The following is an 11,299-nucleotide window of genomic DNA, read 5'->3' on the forward strand; positions in this document are numbered from 1 at the left end:
CATCTTATATTAAAAACTTGAGAAAAACCACCTAGCCAATTGCGTTGTGAATTTTCGCGTCGATGTTGGTGCTTGCCCCTCGAGACTATCCCCCAAAGCTTGGATGTTTTCAAATGGACGGCTTGTTGGTGATTTTCGATTTTCTCGGGTGGTCTTAATAATTTGAAATTAAATTCTTACCGTTCTGTATATCTAGCCATTTTAAATTACAAAATATTTTATAACTCTCCCCCATTAAAATACAAAAAAAATTATAGCATGAACCTCCACATTAAGAAAAATCCATGCCTTCGCATAGGCAGACGCTTTTTGCCCCACCTTGTATCCACATACTTTACCTACCTTCATACCAACATATGAGCTCTACACTTATGTTTGCTTGTTTGTAGGTAGAAATAAATAAATATACACAAGAACAAACAATAATGTACGTTCGTCATACGATCGCACGACAGCTAAAATAGCACACTTTATCGCGAACGAACTTCATTGCTCCAGCAGCTCCAATGTGCGGGTAGCGGGGCGTGCAGTTAAGTTCCAAAAATAGCCTAGCAAGTGGTTGGTTGTAAAGAATAAATGAAAATAAATGGAAACCCCTGAGTAAAGAATGTTGGCGGCGGCGGCGGCAACGCAGATCGCGACCGCGGCTGCGACTGCGACTGCGACAGCCGTGTCGGTGAGCGACGATCCACATAATACCCTACAAATATGCTAATTGCGAGTTTGTAGAAGAGAATGGGGATAAATGCTAGGAAGTATGGTTTAGATTGCATTAAAATGAGAATGAGAAGAATGTGAAGCAGGTTTAAATTTAGCTTTCAGCAGTTTAATGACACAAACTATGAGGAATTCAATTAGAATGCGGGTCACTGCAACGAACTGAATCAAGTATTTGTACGTATCCATGTATGTGCATGCTTGCTTGGAATTAAAGAAGCTGCTTTACCACTCCTAATTCACTCGCTTTATTGAGCTCATTTAATTTATGTTAATTTACATTTTTCTTTTAGTTGATTTTGCTTTTATTTATAGATATATTAGTTTTAAGTTTGCTTTGTATAAAAATATTTGATTTGGAATTTTGTAATTTTCCACCAATTAATGTATTGTAAAGGACTAAGAAGTCGTATAGATGCAGTCTCATTTTCAATAGTAAATAATAATAAATAATTTTATTCACAACCGAAACGAGATTAGTTCGGCAATGTGGAACTCTTCTGCCTAGCATCTGCAACCAGGCCGCAATAGACTTAGATTAGGTTCGATTCTTTATGAGATTTACACTTCGATGTCATGGTCTTTTATGCGATCTACTCATCACAGTACCTCATGCAGACCCAGTTTCCTTATTAAACTCCGGATGGAGCTGAGTTGGTCTGAGCGTATGTGCCTATCTTCTGGCTGCTATTGGCCAAGACGTCTCAACCTTCTCCGCACTGTAGCACTGCATCCCAGCAGAAGGTGCCATGGAGTCTCCTGAGATTTGGATGCAGAAATTAAAAGAGTCCCTAGACCAAATCCCGATCATGTGCACATGACTACGCAGTCTGCAGTGGTTTGTGTGAATGCCCGTGAGGGGGGAAGTTATGTGTTTTTTAAACCTCTTTTGGTTCGGATTTCGCCTGGCGTAGCCCCAAAATTTGGTGCCAAGAAACCTACCTTAGCTAAAGCTCTTCACTCCTAAGCTTCTCCTTGATGGTCCCATAGAAAAGAAAAGCTCGGGACCTATTAAAGGCGAAGCCGCAGCCAATGCCTCCGCTATTTCGTTCCTAGTTATACCTCTGTGTCATGGGACCCATATAAGCTGCATACAATTGTGCGTTCCTAGTAGATTAAGTTGCTCGATACACTCAAAAACCAGTGAGGATCTCATCTCACAGGACGATAAGGCCATGAGCGCCGCCTGACTGTCACTCAGAATGGCAAGTAGCTCATTATGGAAGTTTCAGTTTAAGTTTATCTCTGCTCATAGACAAATCGCATACATCTCCGCTTGGAAGATGTTTGGAAAAGTGCCCATCAGCACAGAGCGCTTGGTTCTGAAGACATAAACTGCAGCGCCTATACTTGCTGGGGTCTTCGAGCCATCTGTGCACCAGTGAAGGGTACACTCCTGAAGTTTCTTTTCAAATGCAGGCCTTCAATAGACTATTTGTCGTTTGGTGTCGAATTTAAAATTGAGGACGGGACAGTAGGAGATCGTCAACATGCCGTTCATCAACGACGTTCCAAAGAACTTGTTGAAGCCTGAGGGAGAGCGTTGCCCAGGAGCCAACAGTGTCGTATCGTTATCGCGCTCAGCATTTTGGGCGTCGGTGAAACCACACTGCGGCGCATTTTAAACGATGATTTAAATTTGTTTCCGTTTAAAGTGCAATTGACCCAAAGAATATTGCCGACAGATCATTCACGTCGCTTGGAATACGGCCAAACAGTCGCTCGAATGGTTGACACTGAACTCAATATTTGGAAGCAAATTTTATTGACTGACGAGGCACATTTTAACCTCTCTGGCAGCGTGAATAAACAAAACTGCCGCATTTGGGGAACTGAGAATCCACACGAGAACCATGAAACGCCATTGCATGACCGGAAAGTAAGTGTTTCGGGACGTCTAGTGTCAAAAAGAGGCGACATCGACTGGCCCCCCAGATCACCTGCCTTAACCCCCCGGACTTCTTTTTGCGGGGTTATCTGAAAACTAAGGTTGAAGCCAACAAACCGCAGACTATTGACCAACTTAAGGCAAACATTCCTGCCGAAATCGACACTATAAAACCCGAAATGCTTGACACGGTGATGACAAACCCAGAAAAAGGATCGCAGTTTGTGATTGCTAATAAAGGTGGCCACTTGATTGATATTGTATTCAAACAATTGTTTTAATAAATTGTAAATAACCCAACCAAATAAAAATACCTCACTTATACAAATCAGTTGTTTTTTTTTTCAAAGTTATTCAATGTTTTCATACCGACATATAAGATGGCGCACCCTGTATAAGACATTTTTTCCATTTTATGCCATTTCAAAATTTGCAATTCTGATTTGCATGAAAGGCTTAGATATTATGACAAAAGCCATGCCCGAAATCATTCAAAACTATTTTAAATATTTATAAGTCATATTAATAGGACTATGAATAAGTTCGTGCGGTTTTTTTTGTTTGTTTTGTTTGTTTTTTTATTAGTTTGGGGAAAAAGATACCCCTTACTTTCCGAGAAGATGGCTGTAGTGATCGATATCTCGTAAAATAGCGATAAAAAAATTTAAAGTTTAATTTCGTTTTCAAGGTGACATTTCCCACGAAAAAAAGTAAATGTTTTTTGTTTGTTCCATTCAGTTGTGAGTTACAGGGTGTCATTTTACAATTTTTCTTTGATAAAGGCGAAATGCGAAAATACAAGCCATGCCGCTGAAACTTGTGAAATGGTGTTTGTGGTGCTGATACTGACAGCTAATTACGTGCAATTTTGGTTTCGTCGATTCCGTTCAGGCATTTTTGATGTTAAAGATGCACCTCGCACAGGTAGGCCCATCTTCGGAAATGTCGATAAAATTACAGAAATAATCAAAGTTGACCGGGATGCTTGTAGTCGTAGCATCGCCCAGTAGCTAAAAATCGACTATAGAACAATTTTAAAGTATTTGCGCAAAAATAAGAAATAAAAATAATGGATTTATTTTTACCCAAAGTAATATTTATTACACGCAATATATTCAATAAAATGTACAGGCGCCAACATTAGCTATAATGACTTCACATTTTCTAATCATATTTTGTGTTAATTTCTACCCAAGTTACGGAAGTAATCGGCTACAAATCAACCGAATTTGCCCTGATAATTCCTGAACCGTGCATCCTTGCTTTCCTTTGAATTTTTGCTTCCCTTTTGAGTTCCTTAACTATTACCCAAACATTATCAATAGATTTGACATCCGGCGACTGTTAAGGCCAATCCAACATTTCAATTCCATTTTGCTAGTTTCACTCTACAGACCTGCGGCTTTGATACTTGGGATCGTTGTACGAGTATTATTTTAGAATACAAGGTTGGTGGGTACTCCCAAACATTTTCGCAGCTGATAGTAATTTTATATTTTTATTTACCGAAATAAAAAAAAAAAATAAAAAAAATTGTATAAGTTTTATTCATCAAAACTGCATTCAAACACAAATTCGGCCCAAGAAGCAGCCTCAAACATCCACCTCAACTGGATGCTTAGAAGTTCGATCAGAACATCAAACTCGACGTATGCAAGTAATCGCCCAAATGGAGGATTCATTCGTGAATATTCCGTTTACTTAATTCCGCACTGAATGTGACTAAAGGGGACCCCTTGGTCTAGCGTTTTCAAAAAATCGAATTTGTGTTTTTTCGATAATTCGAAAGTATAGCATCTTAAGAATATACTGTGAAATTTTCATGCGGAAATTCCCAATATTATAGCTTCTAAAGCCCGTTAACTACATAGGTAGAGAATGGTCCGCGCGCTCCTGTAGCCCAAACTTTAAACTCTTTTATCTCGAAACGACTTTTTTCGTCCTGGTATTTTTAAAAAACTATTCATCCAAATCGTCTGATATTTGAATATGTTGTTCACACATCAATGGTTATCGCCCGTACTAGAATCATATTATTATTTGAATTATTTCGTACAGGGTTTTTTAATAAGAGGTCCTATTTTGATATTCAAAGAAAATGCTATATTACTTTTTAATATAAATGATCGGATGCTTATTTCATTATAAAGAGGAAGGTATGCCGCTACTAGTGGAAAATAACATCAGGCAAATGACCACCACGACCACGCTTACAGGACAATATCCTTTTGATGAAATTTTCCATAACCGAATTGCAAAGTGGCTGTCCTATGTCCTCGATAGCCGATAGCCTCACGAATTCCATCTTTGAGTTCTTGAATCGACCCTGGGCTGTTGGTGTGTTGGCGTAGACCTTCTCTTTCAAGAGGCCCCAAAGAAAAAATTCGCAAGGTGTTAAATCACAAGACCTCGGCGGCCGATTGTGATCACCTCTTTGAGAGATAACACGGTCCAGAAACTTTTCCCATAAAAGATCAATGGTTTCGTTACTTGTGTGGCACGTAGCGCCGTCTTGTTGAAAATAAACGTTGTCCAGATCAATACCATCAAATTCCGGCCATAAAAAATCGCTTCATTTTGCTTCACTTTCATAACCTTCTGTACATAGGTAGTTGCCAATAGAATGATTGTAATATTTACTATATCAAGCATCCCACGCTTTTAACTCTAATTTGAATTATTCTATTTGTATCTTAATTTTTGTTATAATTCTGTTCTGAGGTAGTTGACTATGACTGATCGTTCGATTTGCTATTACTTCATTATAGGTCTCTTTGTCATTAGAATTTATTTTCTGCTTTTTAGTTCGATTGGCAAAAAAAGCGTGTTTTTTAGTTTTTTTAAACTATTTTTTATTTTATTCTAGTAGCTGGACATATGTAGCTACAGTCATACTGATTAATATGTTTTCCAGTTTTGGTGTTTCAGATAAATAGAAGAGTTAAAATGTACAACACCGTTCAGGTTCAATTTTTCGTGAGGGTCAACTTCAGCGCCGTTTTGAAAATTATTAAAATTAAAAAAAAAATTTAAAAATCGTTTTTCATTTTTTTGTTGTAAAAAAAATACTGAAAATACCCTAAATTTAAATTTAAACTCTAGACCACCGGGACCGCTTAAACAGCGGGGCTTTCTTTTTCTAATGGGCCGGAATTAGCATCAAATTCGGCAAATGAGATGCAGTGCACTCTGCTTCCTTGTTTCGCCGAACTATTGCTTTTTCTATGGCCTCCGAAAGTTTGTCCTCGAAGCTGCTGATTTATTGTTGAGTGGATTATTAAAATATTAAGGGAGGCAGCTCCCCCAGCTCCTTCTTTTCCTTAAAACTGCTTTAATTTCATGCAACGATAAGTTCGGTTTTGTCACAAACAAATCAATGATCTTCTGATCTTTCCTTGGGGAAGTATTTTTTTGGGTTTCGTCCCGGAAGGTCGTCAACGGTCTTAACTTTGGTGTACCATTGCACCCATTTATTTATGAACGTCTTCGACCTCTTCAAATATTTTGCTGTAGATGCATGTGCCATTTTTGGACCTTTAGGGTGTGTACACTGCCTCAAATCGGGCGCTTTCTAAATTTCTCACGGAACTTCGAAATTTCACAACGCGTATTACCAAAAAGATACGCCTATTTGGCAGCATTTTTCTGTAACGGTACTGAAAGCGTGAAATTTGCCGGTCACGCTTCTATAAGGCAGACTGCACTACAGACAGTTATTTTGAACTGAATATGTAAAATATTTATGACAAAACACCGCATGAAACTGTCATGCAAGCAATTCATTTCAGCCATTTTTCTACAGATTTTTAATGCTGCTAACTCATTCTGAATTCAGTTCTGTAATAGAATTAAGTTTGATGACATTTTAAGATTTTTAATACCTAGTTAGTATTGCGGTAAATTACTTTTAATAGCAGTTTTTAAAATTTTATAGATTTCAGCAGAAACTACAATACGTAAACACAAAATTTAAGAAATGGAAATTTATTCGTTTACGTTGTTATTGGATTAGTTATTAATTAATTAGATGAAGCTGGCATCAAGCCAAAAACCACATGAAAAGCGAAATTAAATGGGAATCGAATACACATAAAAGGGCCCACAAACGTTGAGACTAAAAGTAAACAATCGAATGTGGACAACGGCCATGCGATCAGAGAATATTTACACAAAAATTGAAGGGCAGCCAGACCACATCGTGCTTTTAATGAAACATAATAAAAAAAATAATAATAATAAAAAAAAAAATAAAAAAAATAATATTGTAATAATTACAAAATTAGCTCGACTTTCACTCTGCTTTTCGGCAATGGACAGACTCTTAGTTGTGTAACATTTCATGGTATCTTAAGGAGCAAGGATTTTAAGGCAAGGAAGTATCTTGGGACCATTCTTATATGTCTTATTGACCTATTAATTATATCAAAGTTGCTTCCCATTTGTTACATTTCGCTTAATGCTGATGGCATTCAGATCTTCGCAGTAATCAAAATTCAAGATATATACAAGGCGAAGTCCAAAATAAATAAGACTGAGCTAAAATAGAACCGACAGGAAGCTTTGTTCTGAAACTTCGAGTTTAGTTATTCAAAATAGTCCCCTCTGGTTTCGATACACTGTTTTGCGCGATCTAAAAGCTTTTCGAAAGAGTGTTTCAGGTCATTGACCGGAATGCCCTTAAGGTTGTCGGTACAAGTCTTTTGGATGGCGTTTATGGACGCAAAACGTTTTCCTTTCATGGCCAAATGCAATTTTTCGAATAGGTAGAAGTCACAGGGAGCCATATCAAGTGAATACAGTGAGTGATTGACGGTTAAAATGTGAGTTCTAGTCAAAAAATCAATCACAAGAGTGGATCGATGAGATGGCGTATTATCATGCAATAAGCGCCAGCTTCCTCCTTGGCGGTATTCAGGGCGTTTCAAAACGCCAAGATAGAAAACTGCATTAACGATTTGGCCCCTTGGCACGAGCTCCTTGTAGACAACTCCCTTGGAATCGTAACAACAAATGAGCATCGACTTGATTTTTGACTCTTCCAAATTTGGGTGGTGGCTCGTCTGGGGCCTTCCATTCGGCACTTTGACGTTTAGTTTCAGTTTCATTTGGAAACACCACGTTTCATCACAGTTCCAATGTTGTAAAAGAAGTTGTCCTCTTTTTTCGCCTCTTTAATGAGGTTTTTCGAATGTTGAATTCTGAACAATTTTTGGTCCTCAGTTAACTTGTACGGAATGAAACGTGCACAGACCTTTCGTAAGCCTCAATGATCAGTTAAAATGCGATAAATCGATATTCTGGAGATATTCAGCTCCGATTTCATAAATTTCAACGATGATTTCGGTTTATTTTTGATTAATTGACGGATGTTCATTGTCATCCTCACAACCATCTCTGAAACGTGCAAACCACCCTTGAACTTTGGTACGAAAAAGACAATCATTGCCATAAATTTTTTTCATCAATTCAAATGTTTCGCTACACGTTTTACCGATTTTAAAACAAAATTTTATATTAGCTCTTTGTTCGAAACTCATTTTTGTACCGATGACACAAACATGCTGACACTTTAGACGCAATAACTTCGCTTCCACTAAACCGAATGCCACCAAGCGTTCACTGTAAGTCAGCTAGGGATGTAACTTCCAACGCACTAACTCACTAAAAAAATGGCGCCAGCAAAAACATTTTTATAACGCCAGTCTTGTTTCTTTGGACTTCACCTTGTATATATGCTACATCTGGTCCTATGGCGCCGCGGGGAGCAAAGGGCCGCGAGAAGGTTCCTCCATTTCCCTCTGTTATGCGCCAACCTCTTTATTTCGCTTCAGGTTTTGTTAGTTTTGAATACTTTCGCTTCCAGATTCCTCCTCCAGGTCAGTACTGATCGATCGCGCTGTGGGTTCTGTCGGTTTGGTCTCTTCTTAACATGTGCCCGAGCCAGCTCCACTTCCTTTGCAGGATGTCCAGGCGCATTGGTGTCTGGTTACAATGATTCCACAGGCCTGAGATTGTGTCGGGTCAGAAAAATCTCAATATTTTGCGGAAACGATTGGTGAAAACCTGCAGCGTTTGGAGGTCAGACACTGCAAGGTTCCAGGTATCGCTACCGTACATAAGAGCGGACTTCTCGTTGGAGTTCAGTATTTTTTTTTTTTTGTGCATCATTCAGTTCCGTATAGGACTCGGAGCATCGAAAGCTTGCTTCGCTTTTTTTATACGGTTTTAGATTGTCTTCTCTTGAGTCACCCTTAACAAATATAATAGCAAAAGGAGTCGACGTCTTCGAGCTCAGCGTTACTGAATTGGAAGTATTTCCGGCAATATTTAGCGTTAGTTTTCTGACGTTTCTGCAGAACTGCGAGCCATAAGACAAATATCGCCAGCATAATCAAGATCTTCGTGCAGTCAATTTAGTCCCCATATTATTCCCTTGGTTTCACGTGTAGCTTTGCTTATCACGACGTCCAACAAAATGTTAAAGAGTAGTGGTGACAGGGTGCAGCCTTTTCGGACCCCAGTAGTGTCAGGCAGACGACCACCAAGTTCCGTTTTATGCACGAGGCGACAGCTAGCGTTGGTAGGATTAGCTCGATTATGAGTTTTGGTATCGAATGCTTTTTGGAAATCGATGAAGATAAGGTAGAGAGGAGATCGCTATTCTACCGACTGCTCTACTATTACTCCGAGGCTGTTGACGTGATCAACGCAGGAGCGTCCAGCTGAAAAGCCTGCTTGTTCCGTTCGTAGATTTGCTTTCAGAGCGCTCGATATGCGGATGTTAATTATTTGAACAATTACTTTTTTCACCATGCTCAGAAATGTTATACCTCGCCAGTTTTTATATTCTGACAGATCACCTTTCTTAGGAAGCTGGATGATGGCATCTTCCTTCAACTCTGTACTCAGCTTCCTTTATACCAAAAGTCCTCAATTATCGGGCTATTTAGCCGCGCACTGGTTTCATAGTTCGCCTTTAAGAGTTGAGGTGCAATATTGTCGAGCCCTGTAAGTATGTAAGTATGGAGAATGTTTATGCTGCTACAACAACTACAGCCCTGCTTCAGACAGGCAAATTGATATTACCTGTCATGTCCGGCAGAAGGGACTTATGCACCTGGTTGAACTGATGACGGGCCACTTTCTAGGGGCGAAGCACATGGAAAAGGTAGACATCTCAGATACTGCATCCGGCCCAGCATGTGGATACGAGGATGAGATGGCGGACCACTATCTGTGCATCTGCTCGGCCTTCGCTGGAATCACGCTTGAGGCCTGTTTCACTGATGTGATAAGAAGCGACCACCTTGGCTCCTTGGCACCACAAAATCTACTCAGATTTCTTCGGAGGTCGGGTCGACTTAAAGAAAATTACGAAGGGAACCCCAGTGCAGTTCAATGGACTTAATGTTTTCTGAGTGCTGTACTTGTTGCTAGTTTGTTCCGACCAAAAAAAAATCGTCTGCGTTAAAATATATCCATATGCATATACTTAAGCGCCAACACTTCCACCTGCAACCCTCAACCCATTGCTAATCAAAAATAAATCTGCATATTTATGATGTAAATAATAAAAATAATCTTTATTTAGTGTTTAATACACAAAATCTCTTAAAATTCCAGTAATCAACTTGCTCCGATTCCTCTTTTGTTAGCCCATTCATCCTTGTCCATTTCCGATTCTATTGCTCAAAATAGTACTGAGTAGGATTGTAGCCCACGGCACTCAAGTCGGCAGGTAGGGGAGCGACATAAGTTGGGATGGGCGCTGAGTAAGCAGCAACTGGACCGATGGAACCACCTGGTGAGGCACAAGCGACTGGCGCCAAGCTAGGTTGACAGCTGAAGAGATAGTTCTTGGGGCAAGCAGGTGCTGGGAAGGTTGCGCGCACGGCACCACCACCATACGCCGATTTACGGACACGGCTTAAATCGTAGACTGCTTGTAAGTTTTGTGCGGATTCGACTTCCTGAGCGGCCGAATCTGAAGCGCTTTTAGCGGCTGGGGCAGCTAATGCAACGCTGAAGATGACGGCGAACAGAGTAATGCAAACGAAGGATTTCATCTTTGGCGATAAGTTTCTGTAGAGTTCTTGAGACAACTTGAATTGTAAAGCTACTGAAGCAAACTGAAGTAAAAGAGAACCGTTGAGACATCTTTTATACCAACATTTTGGTGCTTTTCACTCGATAATTTCGTATGCGGAAGTTTTTTTTGCTAAAGCTAGCAAAAATTTCCCAAAAGTGTATTATTGGTAGTAATCAGAAAACTGTTTGACTTTTTGTCGCGTTGTCTATTTCCATGCGAATTGGATTACGAGTTGAAGGTGCGTCCGGTTTACATAAAAAAACTGATTCCGCATTTTTTGCGAGCAATGCATCAACTGCATTTTAAATTTTTTAGGTCGCCGTATTTTATTTCACTTCTGCTGGAAAAAAGTTTATTGGCATTTATTTTACTTTATTTTGCTTGCCATACAGATTTTGAAGTTTTTATGCTATTTAAGCAAATGAATGAATGATTAATTACTCGCAGTGTGTAACAGTTAATGGAATAAGCGCAGTGGATGGAATAAATGCGTTTAGCAGCGTCTACAAGAACAAGCGATTTCGGTACGACGGTTTCAACGAGACATGCGGAACGGATTTGGTAAGGTACGAGCCTCATCGAAAACCTCTACTACACTTTGATTG

At 39.5% G+C, this 11,299-nt stretch overlaps 1 protein-coding gene across 1 annotated transcript; it reads right to left on the bottom strand.

Moving 5' to 3' along the window:
• Positions 1-10,160: 10,160 nt before the first annotated feature.
• Positions 10,161-10,750, bottom strand: LOC128862941 (vitelline membrane protein Vm26Aa-like). Its single transcript, XM_054101783.1, has one exon. The coding sequence runs from the start codon at positions 10,669-10,671 to the stop codon at positions 10,288-10,290; it is 384 nt and encodes a 127-aa protein (XP_053957758.1). The 5' UTR covers positions 10,672-10,750; the 3' UTR covers positions 10,161-10,287.
• Positions 10,751-11,299: the final 549 nt, after the last annotated feature.

Source organism: Anastrepha ludens, chromosome 5 (assembly GCF_028408465.1).
Source record: "Anastrepha ludens isolate Willacy chromosome 5, idAnaLude1.1, whole genome shotgun sequence".
Taxonomy (NCBI): domain Eukaryota; kingdom Metazoa; phylum Arthropoda; class Insecta; order Diptera; family Tephritidae; genus Anastrepha; species Anastrepha ludens.